This window comes from Echiichthys vipera, assembly GCF_963691815.1.
Source record: "Echiichthys vipera genome assembly, chromosome: 22".
NCBI lineage: Eukaryota > Metazoa > Chordata > Actinopteri > Perciformes > Trachinidae > Echiichthys > Echiichthys vipera.
The window spans coordinates 7,406,371-7,425,104 of record NC_139847.1 but is presented as its reverse complement, the minus strand read 5'-3'; the positions used below and the strand labels follow the sequence as shown (position 1 = coordinate 7,425,104).

Below are 18,734 nucleotides of genomic sequence, written 5' to 3'. Positions count from 1 at the left end.
TAAGCTAACTGTTTACATGCTAAACACAAGAGAGGTTATTTTTAATTTCACCAGATGACAGAAGCCAATATTTGTGACAATAAAAGAGACTAATATAGATATAATCGAGGTTTTTGCTATCATAACATCATATCGTAACATCACGCAACTTAAAAGTCCATTCTTGGCCCTAACGGCTGCCGTACTGAGTAAGTCAGTATGGTATTCAACATTCATTTGATATTCAGAATAAAAAAACTATTATTCATTTAAACCATTCATTGAACTATGTCAAACCACACACAAAGCTTGTTTTTGAATAATATGCTTTTATGATTTTTTACAAAACTTAAATCTATTATGCTTCCATATCTTTTGACGTGTAGATGTCAAACCATTTGTGTAACATAAAGACTAATATGCCTCATGTATCACAAGGCTTGTTTTTGAATAATGTATTTTTTATGATGTGTTTAATGTTTTTTTGGTGATGTTTTTGACATAATTCAATGAAATGGTTAAAATGCATACCAGTTTTTTATTCTGAATATTAAATGAATGTTGAATATCAAACTGACCTAATCGCACAGCAGCACTGGCTGTTAACTTATACCATATAAGAAGGTTAACATTAACTGATTATTCATGCTGATTACAAATGAACAATTGGGCCAAAAGTTGGGTGAGCCTCACCCTTTCTGCAAATATATTCCACGATTATATCAGTGTTACTTTCTTAAGGTATTATGCCCCGAGCGGTCTTTCCTACATTATGCCACAGTGCACACTTATTTTAAAATCTCACAATAAGTAAAGCACAACAGTTTAATGAAAGTACAACCTACGCCACAGCCTTACTTTAGTGCTTTAATGTAATGATTTATATACTTCATGTAGTGTTTTGTGCATGCAGAAAGAAATGTCACTGTTGAGCTGTCTTTGCAAAACTTTTTTGGCTGAAACTAATTCAACAACCCTTCAGTAAATCTTACCTTGATGACGGTTATAATGTTCACATTTAGTTGAAGCTGTTTTAGAGAGTTGTTGATTCAACTTTGGACATTTTGGAGGCCTATTTCGTGAAGCTGTTGAATTATGCTGTGTCATACTAAGTGGTGTTTTCTAATATTTAGTCTACCCTCACACTGATGATAAATAGGTTGTGCAATTATATATGGGAAACACAATTCTTTTTAACAATACCGTAACTTCGAAAAAAAAACAGTTTATCTTTTAACAGTGTTCATCCTCTATAAAGTAATATGATTACTTTATAGAGGATGAGTGTGCCAATGTGCTCTGATATATCCGTAATTTTAACTGCTTTTTTAACTGATGAATTGCCTTAAACAACCAAAATAGAGCAGATAGGGATTGGGCTTTATGTAGCTGATAACACCTATTTTTAGTGCTTGGATTTTTAGCCCTGATTTAAATTAAGGTTCCTCAATTAACAACAATTTTATTAAAATCGCAATATTGAAATGGCAGGGGGCGCTCTATTTGTTGGCAAGCTATGTGTTAAAATACTATTCTGAATCAAGTGCTTTGTTACTGCAAAGAAGTTCTAGCCTACAGGTTGTTAAAAAATCACACCATGTTCATTTTAATATATTTTTCAATAAAAAAAATGAAATGCCAACCGAGACATCCCTAGTTTTTAAGCGATCATGAATGTGCTTTGCTGTATATATACTCTCACTGTCTTTGTATTGGTTTTCACCTAACCCTCCACTATCCACATTGTGCTGCTGTGTGACTGACTAGCACAATATAAAAGGGAGACACAGAGCTGAAGCACCATGTCAAATGGTGGACAGTTTGTGGAGGCCTTGGGCCGTCTAGGTTATCCTGGTGCGTCATCACTGAAGGCCTCCGACTTCGACTGGCTGTTTGACTGTGCCCCGGAGAATCTTCACTTCTTGCGCTTTGTCTGTCGGACCCTCAACCAGAGCAATGTTCTCACCACAGAGGAGGCACATGCTGTTCAGGAGCTACGGAAATCTGGCAAGCCATTTCTGGATGAAGCAGCCTTAGGCGAGGTCCTTAAAACTATTGGGCCTTCAGACGGGAGCAGTGCAAACATCTTAGGGCCCTTTTCTTCATCTTCATGCTCCATGTTTGCGGCTGAGGGGGATGTGGCCACAGAGGACTTGGAGGCAGAGCTCCAGGCACTGCGTAAAGAGAAAGAGCTCAAGCAAAGACGCTATAACAGGTTGCAAGTTGTCGCCACCTCCCGTGCAGATGTTGACCTACGACTTTCTGCAGAGCTGGGGAGCGCTCAATGTAAGCTGAAGGAGGCCAGTGCTTCCATTGTAGCTGAGAATGCTGATACCAACACTCTATTACAAAACCTAACAGATGAAGTGAGAACGCTTGCTTCATATCTCCCTGATCAGCCAGAGGCCAAGCAAAAAGGGGGACCTGTGGCCCCTTTGAACCCTTCTATCGCGAGAAGCCCTTCTGTTCTCCTCTCTCAGCTACCCTTGGATCCCTACCTGCACCAGGAAGAGCTCAACACTAAAACACTGACTGCCTTCACTCAAAAGCATTTCTTCCAGGGCATCTCTGACATTGTTGAGACTTCTTGCTCTGAGCGGTTCCAGGTTCTTGACCTCAGTTCCTGTGAAGATCCAGATGATGAAGAAAAGGAGCATGAGGGGAGAGGGAGGGAGGATCGAGTGGTGGAGCGCAAGAGGACAGAGATGGCCAGACTTCAATGGTCTCATATTGTGGCCCAGCACCAGTTGATGCAGGCCATGGCAGAGGAGAAGAGTGTCAAGGCTGGACTGGACTGGCTCTCTGAGAACTCTTCTCATACCAAGGTAACATAAACATATTGTGTGTTTTATTATCTCCTGCATGAGAGGAGGAGATTATATTTTAAATCAATGCACAATGAGACATGTAGAGATTAACATTGCATTCAACTAAAGTGCAGAGATTTTTTTTTTTATAACATTTGACCACCCATCCCTGATTTCTGTATTGACATCATTTCTATTATCTCAAATAACTATTCAACACACACTGATTTTGGCAAATTTTGACAGTTCTTTCTTTCCCATATTGGACGACTTTCCGGTCTGGCCGTCTTTAGACATGCCCAAGCCAGGTCACTGTGACCATGGGGGCGTTTGACTTCTCTTTCATTTCCTGTAAATGGTATATGACCCAATGTACTTGGCAAATAGTATCCCTGCACTGCTAACAATTCCTGGAAATCAACAGCTGTGTGACCACACACACAAACATGAGATTCTCCATGTCAAACATGTTCTCAGTTACTGGAAATAAAATATGCTTTTTGTTTTTGGGAAGAGGTGGCACCTTCTTAGAGCGTGCAGCAGGGAAAACATGATGCAGATTGTACCACGCTGCATTAGCATTATAGAATCCTCAACATGGCCACTCACTTTCTCTGAATACACTGGTAAAAGCGGCTGTATTCACACATGAGCTCACTCAGATTAAACTGTCTTTGTACCAGGTAGCTGGAAGGGAAAACTCAGTCTTATTTGGGGATCGGCCGAGATGAATTTTTTAGGGCCGATACCATTACACCTAAAAAAGGGCAAATATCTGGCTGATGTATCGGTCTATCACTAGTTTGATTAATACAGACTTTTCCGATCTCACATACAGCTCTGCCGGGTAATGTGTAGCTCATTTCCGGTTTGCAATGCATCTGTATAAGGGGCTGGGCGTGTTCAGTTATTTCTGCTCTTGGTTCCTGACTTAAACTCTCCTTCACATCTATCTCTTCACTCTGCCAGAGCCTTTCCATGTCCTCCTCACTGCATGTCCGTGAGGTTGTGTCCAGGAAGGAGCTGCAGGCTGTGGAGGCTGAGCTGGAGGCTCTGCTCAATGGACCTGTACCTGCTGCCCTTAGAGAGTCAGCCAGGTTACTTAATGTGCCGGTGGTGAAGGGAGACCTGGCTCTACAACTAGCCAGGCAGGACTACTACACCTCCAGACAGAATCAGGTTAGTTGGGGGATATCACTCATTTCATCCTAAGTTCTTATGTAAAGGCATATTTGGCAGGGGACAGCCATCAATGAGCTTTGATTAGGTTACTGAGAATTTTAATATCTTGCTCTAAAAGATCGGCCATATTATTTGTCAAAATCATGTTTAAGACATGGAACCACCTGTCATTGTAGGACAATGGTGAAAAAATAATCTGCAGTCATAGTGAAATTAAATGTAAATTTGTTCTCTCAGGTACGAGACTACCTACTTCGCCAGAAGGCCTCCTTTGACCTGGTTCTCCTGGGTCAGGAGATGGAGTTGAGGAGGTGGAGGACATGTCTTAAGCAGCTGGGAGAAGTAAATAGACGACTGGTAAAGGAAGGTGAAGCTGCAACCCTCAGATTAGAGTCCCTGGCACACCCTGACCTGGCGATCAACCCCAGGCCCAATCCTATCATCAGCTGCAAGGATGCGGCCTTCAGCAGGTTAGAGTGGTCAAGCTGTGTGCACTCTAGACCTGTTTTAGAGCTCAAATGGTTTAGGAGCATGTGTGTTTTAAATTTCAAACCTTTTCATACTAGTATATTGATTGAATGCTTATTGAATTCTAATCATTTATCCTCCTTGTCTTTTAAGGATAAAGCATAAGACCTTTATGGATAAGACCAGGATGTAACTCTAATTAATTGATGCACTCATTTATTCACTGCACCGTAGTGGCTGTTTGGCAGAGGAATATTTGCACAACCAAACCAGGATTATTCACTTACCTCCACTGCAGTAATATGGCCCTATGTTGGCTGCTTTGTGCCCATGACACTCTGTGTCCTCCTTTAAAGGCAGACTGTCTCACTTGGGAATAAAATTCATTGTTGCATGCAACTCTTTCCTCAGGCTGCTCCAGATCCTTGACCATGATTCAGACCATGGTCGATCAGAGCCTTTCCGGACATATGAAGCACTGGACCACGCTGCTCGTGACCTTGCAGGCAATCTCCAGCTGACCCGAGATGCTCTAGCCGGTGCTAGCCGCGAGCAGTACTACACAGCAGCTCGTCTTTATGGCGACTGTGAGGCGCTCCACAGGGCAATGTACACAGAGCTCCAACAGCTGGTCTTAGGGCCGCAGGTACGTCCAATGGCCATCACTGACCAGGAGCTGCTCTGCCCCAATGCACAGGTGGGTTTGATTCCTTTTATTTTATGCACAGTCGTCTTGGTCAACCATACAGAGCGCATTTCAAAACCAATGCTTAATGTGAGTCAGATGACTTTTGAATTACTCTTCACTGTTGGTGAGGGAAGCTGGTAGCACATTGTGTTTTTTCTTTTCCATGATTTTTCTCATACGAGAATGTTAAGTACACAATAAAAAGACACATTGGGTATAAAAGCACTGCATGATTAATGGCTCTTGGGAGTAACTGCTTTTTCTGCATGACACAAGCTTTAGTATCAGCACCAGTGTTGTACTTTACATTGGAAACAATATTTTTTTGAGATGTTAATATTTGCAAGTAAGTCCGTCAACTATCTTGATAAATGACCTTATTTGCATAACTAACTATGTTTGACTGGTTCCCATGTATGCTCACTTAGTATGTTGATATTTATTTCTTTGTTCATTTCTCATCTCTCTTCCTTTGTCTCTGCAGGAGCTGACAGTGAAGCTCGTGGAAGCAGAGTCTCAGCTGCAGAGTTTGCAGCATGTCATGCAAGAAATCATGGGGGAAGTTAAAGCCAAGCGTTCTCAGCTGGAGCGCAATGCCCTCCTCAGGCGGGAGAGGGAACTATACATCTACTTCCACTTGGATGGCCGGCTGCTGAAGAAAGTAGTGGAAGATCTGGAGGGCAGAGTGACTGCGAAGAGAGGGCAGAAGTAAAGCCTGCCAGAATAAATGAGGAGCGCTTATCGCCAGCAACGTCACCGTCATCAACGTGCAGTTTCTTTACTTAGGGAGTCAACCTGTGTTATAGATCTTGAAGATATCTGATAAGTACAGTGTGCTGTCAGTGGACCAGGTTTACGTAGTAAGCCCTTCTCTGGTGCAGCGTGTACAAATGTGAACCCACTCAAAATCTGCACCTTCACAGAGTTTGTGCAAGAGATGGAGATCAGTCCCTTGAGTCTAAGTCTTTGGAACAATACTCAACATGGGGAAAGTTGGGTTGTATATGATCAGTGTAAACAAAGTTCACATAAACTATTTAGAGAATTTGATGTTCTAACATGTCCTTGTTTCCTTTTTTCATCAAAAATAAAGTTAAATGTTATCTCTATGAGGTTTGTTTTTGAACTCTACTTGTGGAGGTTTAGATGTGTTTTTGAGATGCCAGTTTAAACCAGGTCAGTGTGTAACTGCCCTCACTCTCCCCTTTGTTCTGTTTAGGCCATTGACAGTTGAAGAGTCCGATATCGTCAGGTAGAGAAAAAGACTTGCAGGCATTCTGACAGGGAGGGGATGGAGCAGTCTAGCAGCAGGTTGTACTCAGGACCTCTGTCCCTGGAGGCCAAGAAGATCCTGGCTGTCCTGCGGTCCCAGAGTCTACATGCAGCCAGACGCAGCCGCGGATACTCCTACGATCGTAGGCAAAGTCAGTGAGGGCTTAAGCATAGAATATATAGAATATCTTATCATAGTACAATATGTTAAGTTCAGTAATTGACAACAGCTTGACAACCCACATTTACTTAAATTATTGAGCCTGGTTGAGACAGGTTTTTCTATATTTTTGCTGCTCATTTAGGCATTCTATACCATAAGTCATTTAACACTTTATATATTTAGTTAAAAGATATATTATAGTTTTTTCCTTTCTTGTGTGTAAAGTAGCAGAGAGGTATAACGGCAGCCAGAGGGAGCCCAGAGCTCAGAGCAGCTGGAGCATGAGTCAGGAGGAGAGCAAAGAGAGAGACACAGGCCGGTATGTCGTGAGCATAGCACAGATATGAAAACATGCACTTATGTTAAGAGTACTTTATTAATATCTAATTTCTGCTGTAGTCTTTCTTAACCAGAGCAGATTGGTGCATTTTAACCTTCATAGTGACAGTAATTGCCAGCAGTTTAATGCAGTATATAAACATAAACAAGGGCAAAAAGACAGTGTGCTGGATTTTAAGCCATAGTAAATGTAATTGTATGGCTTGGGCTGCTCTGTAATAGTTAATGTTTATAACTGTTTATGTTTAGAAATGAGACACGATTTTATATATTGATGCAATAATATATTCTAATCTTTGTCAATCTAAGTGGAAAACAGAAAAAAGTAAAACAAATCCCTTTGCCAATGTCACGGTTCAGACCATGGTCCACGCCCCAGGTGTCCTCCTTTTCCACGTCGTATCAGGACGCTCCCGACCAGCGGCAGAGCTCTCAGACCGCGACCTGCTATCAGTACTCACAGACACCAGGCTGCTCCCTGTCATCCCAGGCCTCCTGCTGGGATTCCTCACTCCAAGGGCAGACGTCTCAGACTGAAGCCTATTATCGGTCCTCACAGATTTATACCCAGAGAAAGTACTCTGAACCCTCCAGCCAGGCTCCGTCATTCACCCAGCGTGAGCAGACAGCAGCATCTTTCTCACAGAGAGACAGATGCACCCTGTCCCTACAATTACCAGAAAGACTTTCTGAGCCTCAAGCTACACCATGGACGAAGTAAGTAGCGAGGAAAATGGTGTTTATTTATTATTATTTTTTTATGTTTTATCAATAAAATAGACATATCTATGTCTATATCTAGCTCACTTTAACTCCCCATTTGTTCTTTTATCCCAGTATCATGATCACAGATAAACATTCTCACAAAGTAATTAAAACTGAATTGCTAATCAAACATAAATGGTTTATTTTTTCTTATTCACCAAAAAAAACCCAACATATTGAAAGATCAAAGAAAACAAGAATATAACAAGACAGAAACAAGAGGAAATAAATCTAAATTAAAATGAATTGTGTCTTAATGTATGAATGCATATAACACACTAACATGCTTAGAGAGTATTTAATATATTTAGAAAGATTTGGGGGTTTAAGAGAACCTTTTGCCACTTTGACATTTTCCAAAACACTTTTTCAATCAATATTGGTTTAAGTGTATGCTATATTCAGAATATTTTCACTGCCTTACCTTGCCGTCAGACAGCCCTTACAGACTTGGAACTGAAGCCCTTATTAAAACAGTCATTTTATGTCAGAACACTGGAGTTACTGGTATATCTCTGCCTTGGTTTGTCTTATTGTGTGACTTTGGAGAATGCTAACCCTTTAAAGAGTTGAAGGAGTCCTCTTAAAACAATCTGAATTATCCCTTTATGAGACTTTTATAACTTTAGGTAATGCAAAGGAAACCAGTCTGAAGTTTAGCATGTATTATTGATCATTTGCTGGTTTTGTGAGTGAAAGCATGCATTATAAATTTGGCACACTCTGTCTTGTACTCTCATAGCTCTACTGAAGAATTCAGGCCGTCTTTCATCCACGATCTTCCTCCAGACGAGGAGGATCCTGCTGAGGTTTTGTTCCCCACAACCAAGCACCCTAATACCCATAAAGCGGAGTCTGCTTTGGCTTGTCATCAAGTTTCTTCTTGCTTTGAAATAAGTGAGCAGACCGATAATGACACAGCAGGCGCACAGGAATCAAACGAATATGCAAAAAGCTGGAATATCCCCAAGAAGAAGCTGGACCACAGTGTAGCTCCAGACAACCAAGCAAAGTGGAAGCTATCTCTAACCAACCCCACTGAAGAGGTCATTAGTGGAGAAGAAGATGGAGGCATACTATATCACCAGTCAGAGGCAGAGGTTCAGCAAATAGTGGATTCAGAAAATAGGATTCAGACAGGTGGAGCACAGATGTCAAGAGGAGGACAAAAAATTCAGAATAGAGTCACGTGTAATGAAACTAGCTGCGAGGAAGCACCCGAGCCAAAGGAGAAAGGATCAGCCAATGAAATGGAAGGATGTCTGCTTTTGAGAATGGATGAGGACACTAGTTTAGAGAGGAATTTCAACTTGGTATTTACAAGTAAAACTGACAAAAACTTACCTTGTTATTCTGAGGATGCAAAGTCTGAGAAGAATCAAGGTAGTGACTTTGAGAATAAAGTTAATACACCTGAGATCAAAGAAGTTGAACATCCACCTGACATTGAGGATAAAGGGATCTCAGTCGGACGTCTTACTGGTAGTCCAAAAAGGATCTTGTTATCAGTAGAAAGGGGAGAAAATAACCTGACTGGGACTGAAACAGCAGAGATGCACTGCACAGAAAACCCACTCATGCAGTTTGAGCCCAGCATATTAGTCGTGGGTGACGCCACCGCTGATAACCCGGAGGGAACCACAGAGGGAAGAATAAATATACTAGAGATTGGTTTGGAAGTGCTGAGGGAGAGCAGTGCAGGTGCTGACGCAAGCACTGAAGATAAGATGGAGACAGAGCAGCACTATTGTTCTGATGTTCAAATGAGTGAGACAAATCCTAGGGAGGTCAATAAGTTACTTGGAGGAGACGGTGAGCCAGGAGAGAGGGAGTGTGTGATGCCACCTGTGGACAGCAAAAATGGGAGTACATCTACAGGTTAGTGCCCAATTAGTGATGCTGTTTTACATCATCTTAGCTCTGGAAGGGGAGTCTCTTGAACTTGTATCTGGAGCATTTATACTCTATGTGCCTAGATTGCAGTCATTATTCTTTTCCAAGTTGTAATGAAAGGTAATACGACTCTGCCAGAGGGTATTTGAGGGGGCTGATAGGGTAGAAATTAGTTTTGGCGTTTAGGAAAAAGTAAAACAACAAAATACTGTAAACGTCACTGTTACACTAATCCCCACTAGAGTGTGCTATCAGACTTCTCTATGTAAATGCTTAAACCATCTGCAGGAGTAAATATACTACAATCTATTTATTTTAAGACATTCATTACGCCAAACATTCAATTACATCATCTTTAATGAATCAGTCTCAGAATTAGTCTATGGATTAGCTTCAAGGACCATCACAGGGGAACAATATCAAGGCATTATTTCTGACCAACACTGGATGATTGGTCGGGTGCTTTAGTAATGCATTCTTAAGATATAATACAAACAGTATGATTTTTTTCTAGTCAACGGGTCAAACTATTTAATTCACTTAGCTATTTTGTCTCTTTAAACTACTCAAGGAGTATTAATGGGACCAGCTTGAAGGGGAGAGAGAAATATTTACTCAAATGCTACTTGTCAACTTGAGTATTGGGGCTGTATTATATTAATGAGGACAAGATTAATTAATGAAGTTAGAAAATGTTCTACTACAGTGCCTATCATTATCAGTTCTCTGACTCAAATTAAAATTATGGGGACTGTTATTGAGCGCAGTTGCTATTTCAGACAAAACAGAACTGGGGCGCTGAAGCATTTGAAGTTGTGTCAAACTCTTCAGCCATCTTTCTTTCCACCGGAGTGGCGATGACAGAGCAGTGCCGAGGTCACTCAGCACTGACGAGGGATGTCGCGTGTCAGCTCACATTACAGACGCAGGAAGGTAGTTTGAGTCTCAGCTGCTGAGACTACGCTGAGTCAACTCACACACACATACTTATCTACAAACACACGCACAACGACCAGAGTCGGACCGATATGGGATTTTTGAGACCAATACTGATTTTAGAGGGGGAAAATCCTTCATTATCGATAAAGTGAACTTTTGGGCTGGAATAAAAATAGACCTTTTCTGTGTGGATTGTGCACTGAAATGGCTAAAGGCAAAAGGTAGTCAGGATATATTATAATTAATTGTCAACCAATTTTACAAATGAACACAATGAGTAAATGGCCAAATAAACATCAGTACTGCATGTCATTAATGTTAAATTAGTGACCATTTCAAAATAAATACAAATAAAACAAATGAACTGCATATTCAGTATCAGTCATTGGCAACATACATGCTTAGTCAAACACATGCTTACATAACAGTGCAAGGTCACTGATTGATTAAGTGTCTGAAAAAAGAAATGCTTTCTCCTCCACCCCTCTAGAGGACTCGTGTAGAGAAAGTTGTTCCACGCCATCACTGTCGCAGGAGTGCAGGGCAAAAAGGTCAGTGTTCAGAGCTCCCTGTCTTCGTGGGAACCGCCTGCACCATGGCAACGTACAAGTGAGTCTCTGGAGCATGTCTGTAATATAACCAATACTGTATAACATAAGCCAGCAACATGAGGTGGAGATGTTGAGTGAAAGTTTTGAGAAAAGGTTTACCTCACTTTGAGATTTTTTTTACCCTCTTTTAAGAAAGAAATACTTATTTTTCCCCTGTTTTCACCTGTCTTCCACTCTGTAATCCCTGTAAGCAGAGGCAACAGTGTGTACATCAGCAACACACCAAAAAAAGTCCTGCAATTTAAATAGCTGCTTTCAAAGGGATTAAGCTTCTATTTCCCTGATGCACATAGAAATCAATCTGACTTGTGTGAAACAGGGTGCCGTCTGCAGTTTTGCAGCATGCTGACAAGTGATGGCTCCCCAATGAGTCGTCAAGTAAAAAAAAGAAAAAAGCCCTGACAAAGTAGTCCACGATACATATTGGCAGAAAATGAGAGAGAGCAGCAAAGAGAAAGAACTATAAAGGGAGGTGGAGAGATAGAGGGGTGGTGTGGGAAGGTGATAGGGAGAGGATGAAAGATGGAGGAGAAGAAGAGGGATCGAAAGAAATCTTCACTGTATTGCTATAATCAGCAGCAAGCACAGCGATCCATTCTTTCTTTTTCTCCTCATTCACTCTCTCACTCTCCTGCACCCGGTACTGGGCTACGGGCCACAGCCTGCCTCGGCTGTCTATGTATATCCTGTAGCACAGCGCCCTTGGGGGGTTCATGACTTTGTCAGCAGGAAAACGGGTCGTGTTTACAGGGAAATGAGGAAGACTCTCCTCAGGGAGCTGAATCACAGGAATTCCTCCATACCGAGGCTCATTGCTGACATACACAAATGTGTATATCCATACAAGCACAGGGCTTCTTACAAAATCATCAGTTTCTCTTTATCTCCAAACAACACAAGGGTGCATGCAAACGCTCAGTGCTTTTGCATAAATGTAGATGGGAGTTATGGGTATGAATAATGGAGATGTTTTTTAAAGATTCTGGGAAGGTCACCGGGAGGACAGGGCGCACTTTTGGGAGATGTGACTCAAGTTTCTGCTTCTCACCTTGTTTCTCATCCTCCCACTTCTCCTCTGGCCTCTGTGGGCTCAAAACTATTTGGTGTCAGTCTTGTATCACACATGTTGGTAATTTACAGGCTTTTCTATCAGATGAAGACATTTGTATTACCTCCACTGAAGAAGGTTTATTTGTTTGTTGGTTTGTTTGTTAGTTGGCAGAATTACAGATAAACTACTGGCCCGATTTTCAATAAACTCGATAGAAGGTTAAAGCACAGGCAAAAGAAAAAGCCATTACATTTTCTGAGAGGGTCTGAATCACAGGGAAGATACGCAAATCATTTTTCACTTCCATTAACATTACGAGATAGGGCATGGCCCTACACTGGACTACACTATTGGAGTGACCTTAGTTATTATTATTTTCCATCACTTGCACCTCTCACAGGGCTTATTTTTGTTTTGTTTGTTCTGTCTGTATGTTAGTTATTTGTTCTGCCTTCATGTAGAACAAGTTTTCATTGGGTCCCTTGAAAGGCACCATACCAATTAAGGCTATTATTATATATTATTATTATTTTATATTATTATTATTATTATTATTATTAGCGCTACTATTACACTACAATACTTCCCATTACAACATCTTTTTTATTTATTTACAGCACTGACTGTATACACCTAACACATTCATATACTATATTTCCTACACATGTAATCTGTCAGATTAGTTCATTGAACCCTTTCAGATCTAATTAGAGTGAATTATTCATCATCATCCAGTCAAAACAAGTTTTTCTTTCCTCATGAAAAATAAAAAGCAAGTGTGAGTGGCACTACTTCAGGCAGACCGTCAGACAGTCTCTTGGCTGTCTGTGTTTTTGTCTGGGACACAGTGCTGATGGCTGAATGGGGGTAGCACTCCTCTTTTCACATCCTCTCCTTCTCTTTTCCCTGCTTGCTTGGCTTCATGTGTTTTTAATTTGTCTTTGACCTGCTCACTTTCACTCTCTCTACCCCAAATGTTATATTATCCAACTACATCAAAACATGCATATAAAACAATTAGATAATAAATGCATTCTTCTCTGTGTATAATTGTGCAACATTTGACTAAATCCTGCTGATTGTTCTAAACGTATTTGCTGTTAGGGCTTGATTTTCTATAACAAACCTAAAACAGACAGTGAGACAGAGCCTGTTTTCAAGAGCCTTCTGATGTTGCAGAATTCGTCCTTCTAAATCTATTCTTGCCTCTCCTGTTCTTTCTGTTTCTCTTGTCCTTGTCTGACTGCACACTATCCACTTTTTCTTGTCTGTAGACTGCTAATGGAAATGTCAGACCGAGCAGCTCACGCGGGGTACTGGCCTCATCGTGCACTTTTGCTGCTGGACAAAACTGCTCCACAGTACACGACTTAGCCTCAACTGCTACAAAACCAAGCAAAAAACTGGAAAACAACCACCTGCTTACTTCCCAAACTCACTCACGTCATCCTCCGCTGATCCCCTCCTTCCCCTTAAAGAGGAAGCATGAAGCACTTCAGCCACAATATGCCGACCCTCCTCCTAAAGTCTACCTGACCATGCATCCTCCAAAATGGGAGCCACCTCATTGCTATCAAGAAAAAGCAGAGAGAGGAGGAGTTACGGAGCTGAAGAGAGCCAAGCCCAAAACCTCTATGCCTGAACTCCCAGCTGTTCCTCCAGAAACAAAGACTGAAGCAAGTCCTTCACATAAAACAGGAATAGCACATAAAGACCCAAAGCAAACTCGACAAATTCGTCAGAGTAAGGTGAAAGACAGGTGCCGTGAATTAGCTCGGAATGCTTCCAAACAGACTCCATCTTCTCTGACCTGCGAACTACTCAAGCACAAGCGGGTCAAACCTGGGCCTGATCAGGAAATAAACGGGCAAAAGACGCCCCATGAGGAGACTAATCGCAATGAGCCCCAGAACCAATCCAAAGCTGTCTGTCTGCCTGCAACCCTGACATCTGACCCCAGAGTAAAGGATTCTGGAAAGATGAACCCTGATGAGAAGATGCAAATGCTTGAGGAGGCGGGGAAGACCAAGGCCCTGGTGCTAACCTTGGTGTACCAAGATGGAACAACTCAGTTAGACCCAGAACAGGTGAGCAGAGCTGTGCATGTGGAGTATTTGTCAGTTACATTGAACCGCTTTAAATAATCGCTTCATTTCCCCTTTGCATCTGTAAAGGACAACAGACTCTAGCTTTGCCTCGTGACAAGCTTCTGTCCCAGCTGTTATGAGATTAGTGTAAACTGTTTACTCTTGTGATTTACTCCTTAATGAACAGACTGCTCATGTTAATTTCTCTCTATGATTCTCGTTAAAGAAGCTCACTCCAGCAGTGTGTGGCCTCCTCGTATTGATGAAGAACAATCTCGACAGCAGCACACCAGAGGACTCGCTCGGGCTAAACGACAGTCTGGTCTACTTAAAACTGGAGCACACACCTGCATGGGCCCAGCCACACTTACACCAAAGCCAGGAGCTCTTTACTAGGTGTGTGTGTGTGTGTGTGTGGGTGTGTGTGTGTGTGGGTGTGTGTGGGTGTGTGTGTTTGTATAGAGGAGAAGTGATGACGATGTGAGTTTACAGTACAGTACCTTAGCGTTTCATTAAAACAGGAGTGTGTGTGTGTGTGTGTGTGTGTGTGTTTATGTGTTCCATAGAGATATGCTGCTACAGGTGCTATCAAGATCTCAACTGGTGGTGTGCTATAAAGCAAAGGATTTGCTTCGTACAGCTCTGCAGTTTTACAGACGAGACCTCAGCTGGAAACAAGGCATAACACACACACACACACACACACACACAAACACACACACACACACCCACACACACACACACACACACACACACACTAATTTCATGACCATCATTGTTTATCAAGGACTAAAGCTGCGTCTTCTTTGCTAAGGCTTGAGAGGTGGCTGTTTTTGTAGTTTCTTCTTAATATTTATTTATTCCATTGAATGTCAACAAATTCAGCCAAAACATCCAAGGCACAAATAAGTGGCATGAAATTACAACTCAACAGCAGCTGTTGATGTGCTGATAACAATGATTTCAACAATGGAGTTTTTTCACGGAAGAAAACATGCATCAAAACATCCACACAGACACTTGTCGGGCCGCTCCTGCTGCTGAGGTTTAAACCACTCATTTATATGTTTTATGAACGTGCTGTGATTTCCCAAAAATGTTCTGCCTCTTATAAGTGCACAGTACAGAATATACTGCTCAATATCATAACTGATAAAACTGTCCTCTCTCTCTCCAGTGGCAGGCTGTCATATCCAGGACCCACAGGTGTCAGGGTGGCTACTGGATCCCGCAAATCCCTCTTCCTGCTTCCAGGACCTTGTCAAAAAACACAGCAAAAAAACCTTCAATTCCCATACAACACCTGCCCTGGGTGCCAAGAAGGTTAGTTAAGATGTGAATTTCTAGGTCAAAGTAGGAAAATTCGTCAGGGCGACTTAAAGAACAAATCTTTGGAGCTGGTGTTTCTGTGTCTTAAAGCACAGCACAGCAGAGCCTGAAGGAGACACAGTGGTCTTGAATTTACATTGAAAATTCTGTCCTTGAAAGGATAGAGAGGCCTTGAAGATAGTTCATACTCCATGTACCACGTGTATCCTGGTTCCTGGACTTCATATTCTTCCCTGAACACAAGGAAGATGTAAATCATCATCTTCTAGAAAAGCAAGCTGAGTATGTTTCTGTATCTGTCTCTCACTCTCTCAGGTTTCTCACATCATCTCAGGTCTCCATTCACTCTACTGGCTTAACGTCGAGCTGTCCTTTCAACTACAGGTTAGTTGATGATTTATTCTGAAGTACTGTTATTTTTTATCGTTCATAATTTGATAGTATATTCGCTGTGGCTAAACCACTGCTGTACTAGCATGTTTTGTTTTTTTAATAACCAAGGCATTTCAACAAAAACCTTTATTCTGTTAAAAATACAGTGAGCAAACAGTAACCATTGTCTCAGAAGAGAAAATTTAAACAATGTTTTTAAATCTATAGGATTCAAAAATGAATAGGAAGTGTAGAGACCACAGCTTTGAATGACTTCAGCACATCTGCGCCCACAGGACATCACTAGTTTCTCACACTGCTCTGGTTTGATCTTGGTCCGTTCTTCTTCAGTCTCTTCCACAGTTCAGTAACTGTAGTGGGTTTCTTAGACATAACTTTGTTGCCAAGGATTTTCCAAAGATTCTCTATGGGGTTTAGATTTGGATGGAGGGTTACAATGGTTACTGTTCTCTGTTTTTTCCACAAAATAAAGGTTTTTGTTGAAGTGCCTTGGTTATTTAAAAAAACATGCTAGTACAGCAGAGGTACAGCCACAGCGGATATTCTATCAAATTCTGAACGGTAAAAAAATACAATATTTCAGAAGAATGTGTTCATATGATCTCCAGTGTATATAGAGTATAGACACACAACACATTACCTGACTGACTATCTGTTTGTCTAGAGCCAGGGTCTGTGGGGGCTGTACACAGACATGGAGCTGAACATGATCTCTGTTCTGGCAGGTGAGTTTTCTCTTCAGTAGACCCCAAGCACCTGTTCTTTTAATACTATAAACCGTTTTATTTATTTATATCACCCTTCACTCAGTGGATATTTTTGAAGAAATATCCTCGAATAACCAACATAAAGTGCAAATTGTAACATTATGTAAGGCTGCATTAGAAACATGCCGTATTGGCTAATAAGTTTGAGTTTCTTAAGGTTGTTACTAAACGCCAATATGACATTACTAAAAACATTTGAATCAATAGAGCTGGCTACATTCGGTTTTGTACATCCCTGTTCAGCCATAATAACAATCAGTTAGTAGTTTACAGAACTACTATATCAGGTCCTGTGGATCAATAAATACTTGTGTTGTTTCAGCCATGGAGAGCAATCGCATCCATGTGGACAAAGAAGCTCTTAAGAGGACTTCAGACCTGCTGGGGGTAAGGCAGAACATCAGGGCACAAAAACAAACATTTGTGGTGCATTATATGTTCTGTGTAGTGTGCTTTAAAGTTTCCCTATTAGTGTTATTAATATACAGAGCAGAAGAGAATTTTTCATTTGACTGACGGCAGAGCAGACAAACTTATCTCTCTATTTGCCTCATGGCTGAAGTTAATTTGCCACCATAAATTCTACTCAGTGTGTTTAAAGACAGACGGGCAAATTTGAAGTAATTCAATTGACCTCTATTTCACTGCCTCGTTTTCAGTGAAATGCTGCAGCAGCACAGGACTGAACAAACTTGCGTTGTTCCGGTTCATGTTTATAGGGAGAAAAGGTTCTCGTGTGAGGAATTAATACGGTTTTATTGACACCATTGCTGTCATCGATTCTTTATCGAAACACTTATTGATTCCTGGTCAGTCAGCCTGCACAGAGTTTCAGTTAATGCAACAGTTTTATTATCTATAAGACTGAACACGTAGATTAAATTAGACAGGGTTCGTACAGCTGTTTCTTCCTCTCCGCTGTGTCTCCTTCTTGTTGCAGGTTTCCAGAAATGACACACAACTTTGACATTATTTTTTTGCAATGAACTGTCAGATAAAAACATGCCGGCATTGAATTGATAAAAGGGATTGATAACCTCGGAGGTATACGATTCTGATCGCAATGTGTCACTGTTCTCGGTTCCCGTCCCTATTCTCTTTATTGAAACATTCTGTGCACATCACAGGACATTCTGAGTTTTCTACACCAGGAAATCACATAGTAAGGTTTAAAAAAGGAGTTCCCTTTCTCGGTCAGAAATAACATTCATTATTCGTTCTTTCTTTCCATATATACATCATGTATGGAAATAAAATATATAGAGATAAGCCTTTATATTTTATATTGTCATGTAGGTGCAGGTATATAGCAAACGAGACACTGAATCCTCAAAGCCAGTTGTGAAATTAGACTCTTGATGTTGATTTCCTTGCTTTGAAGAGGAAAATGTGTTTGAGTCTTATGTAACAGCTTCCATGTGTTTACAACAAACAAATCTAATGGCATCGCTTCCTTGGAAACCCAGTTTTGGCCAGCGTGTGTGTACTGTAGGTATGCTGTTCAGGGTCAGCTCAGATTTGTGCTGCATCACTCTTAGATGATTACATTTAAGACCGGGTGCTGAGCCACGGTGCAGTAGACAGCTGCTGTATTAATACAAATGGAAGCAAAACAGTGGGAGTATATATATATATATATATATATATATATATAACAGGAGAGATCTCTGGAAAAAAACAAAAGCCCTCAAGAGCCTGAGAAGGAAAGAAAAAAATATAATTTCTCATTTTTCTTCTTCTGGGTAGGATTAACGATGTGGTGGGTGGACATCCTCCGGGGTCCTGTCCTGTTTACATGCAGATAAAAAACAATTCTGCAGACCACGTTTGAGAATTATCATAGGCACACAAAGACAGACGTATAGATGTTGTGGACACATGCATGCACAGGAATACGCACATGTTCCTAATCCGTTTTGCAGGCAGCTCCAGACAAACGCACGCATGTAAACCCAATTACAACTTCTTGAAAGTGCCGGCAGGGGTGTTGTTGCGTAAAGA

At 41.2% G+C, this 18,734-nt stretch overlaps 2 protein-coding genes across 2 annotated transcripts in view; both read left to right on the top strand.

Annotated features, from left to right (window-relative positions):
• Positions 1-1,781: 1,781 nt before the first annotated feature.
• Positions 1,782-6,106, top strand: haus3 (HAUS augmin-like complex, subunit 3; the record flags this gene model as incomplete). Its single annotated transcript, XM_083937497.1, has 5 exons — positions 1,782-2,804; positions 3,756-3,965; positions 4,206-4,438; positions 4,848-5,133; positions 5,609-6,106. The coding sequence occupies 5 exons, from the start codon at positions 1,782-1,784 to the stop codon at positions 5,834-5,836; spliced, it is 1,980 nt and encodes a 659-aa protein (XP_083793623.1). The 3' UTR covers positions 5,837-6,106.
• A 309-nt stretch (positions 6,107-6,415) lies between these two features.
• The window catches only part of poln (polymerase (DNA directed) nu), a gene marked incomplete at both ends in the record, with an annotated part of 61,595 nt that continues 49,276 nt past the window's right edge, over positions 6,416-18,734 (top strand). The window contains 11 exons of the mRNA XM_083936901.1: positions 6,416-6,548; positions 6,785-6,878; positions 8,406-8,472; positions 13,432-13,518; positions 13,636-14,244; positions 14,471-14,640; positions 14,811-14,923; positions 15,422-15,567; positions 15,889-15,957; positions 16,631-16,691; positions 17,056-17,120. Coding sequence (XP_083793027.1) covers positions 6,416-6,548; positions 6,785-6,878; positions 8,406-8,472; positions 13,432-13,518; positions 13,636-14,244; positions 14,471-14,640; positions 14,811-14,923; positions 15,422-15,567; positions 15,889-15,957; positions 16,631-16,691; positions 17,056-17,120 — 1,614 coding nt within the window. The remainder of the gene's footprint in view (positions 6,549-6,784; positions 6,879-8,405; positions 8,473-13,431; positions 13,519-13,635; positions 14,245-14,470; positions 14,641-14,810; positions 14,924-15,421; positions 15,568-15,888; positions 15,958-16,630; positions 16,692-17,055; positions 17,121-18,734) is intronic.